This window comes from Eimeria mitis, genomic scaffold (genome assembly GCF_000499745.2).
Source record: "Eimeria mitis Houghton genomic scaffold, Emh_scaff1091, whole genome shotgun sequence".
NCBI classification, from domain to species: Eukaryota; Apicomplexa; class Conoidasida; order Eucoccidiorida; family Eimeriidae; genus Eimeria; species Eimeria mitis.
The window spans coordinates 9,086-9,582 of NW_013567537.1; the positions used below are offsets into that span (position 1 = coordinate 9,086).

Genomic DNA, 497 nt, shown 5'->3' on the forward strand with positions numbered 1-497 from the left:
ATGACAGGGTACTGCCCCTTTTCTCAAGACCCAGCAGCAGCAGCTGCTGCTGCTGCTGTAGCAGCACAGCTGGCGGATGCAGCAGCTGATCGTCATTCGTTTGCTGCTGCAATGCAGCACCATCAGCAGCACCAGCAGCAGCATCAGCAGCAGCAGCAACACCACCAGCAGCAGCAGCAGCAGCAGCAGCAACAGCAGCAACCACCGCTGCAGCAACCCGCCAACAGGGTATCATTCGGTCATCTCGATTCTATATCTTCTGCTGCTTCACAGTATTCAGTAGGGGGGCCCCCTGGGGGCCCCCCTGGGGGGGCCCCCAAGCAGCAGCAGCAGCAGCAGCAGGAGAAGAGGGTACTGAGGGGTGGGCCCTGGGGGACAAGGGCCCCTTCGGCCAACGAGCGAGGCTGAGGAGACACGTAATAATTAGGATCCATAAAGGGATACACCAGATACTTGAACTGCAGGTAAGCCGATTGGCTCTCTTTTTTTTTTTTTTT

At 57.3% G+C, this 497-nt stretch overlaps 1 protein-coding gene across 1 annotated transcript; it reads left to right on the plus strand.

The window, feature by feature from the left end:
- Positions 1 to 408, plus strand: EMH_0029190 (uncharacterized protein; the record flags this gene model as incomplete). Its single annotated transcript, XM_013494256.1, has 1 exon — positions 1 to 408. One exon carries the CDS (start codon positions 1 to 3, stop codon positions 406 to 408), a length of 408 nt encoding a protein of 135 aa, XP_013349710.1.
- Positions 409 to 497: the final 89 nt, after the last annotated feature.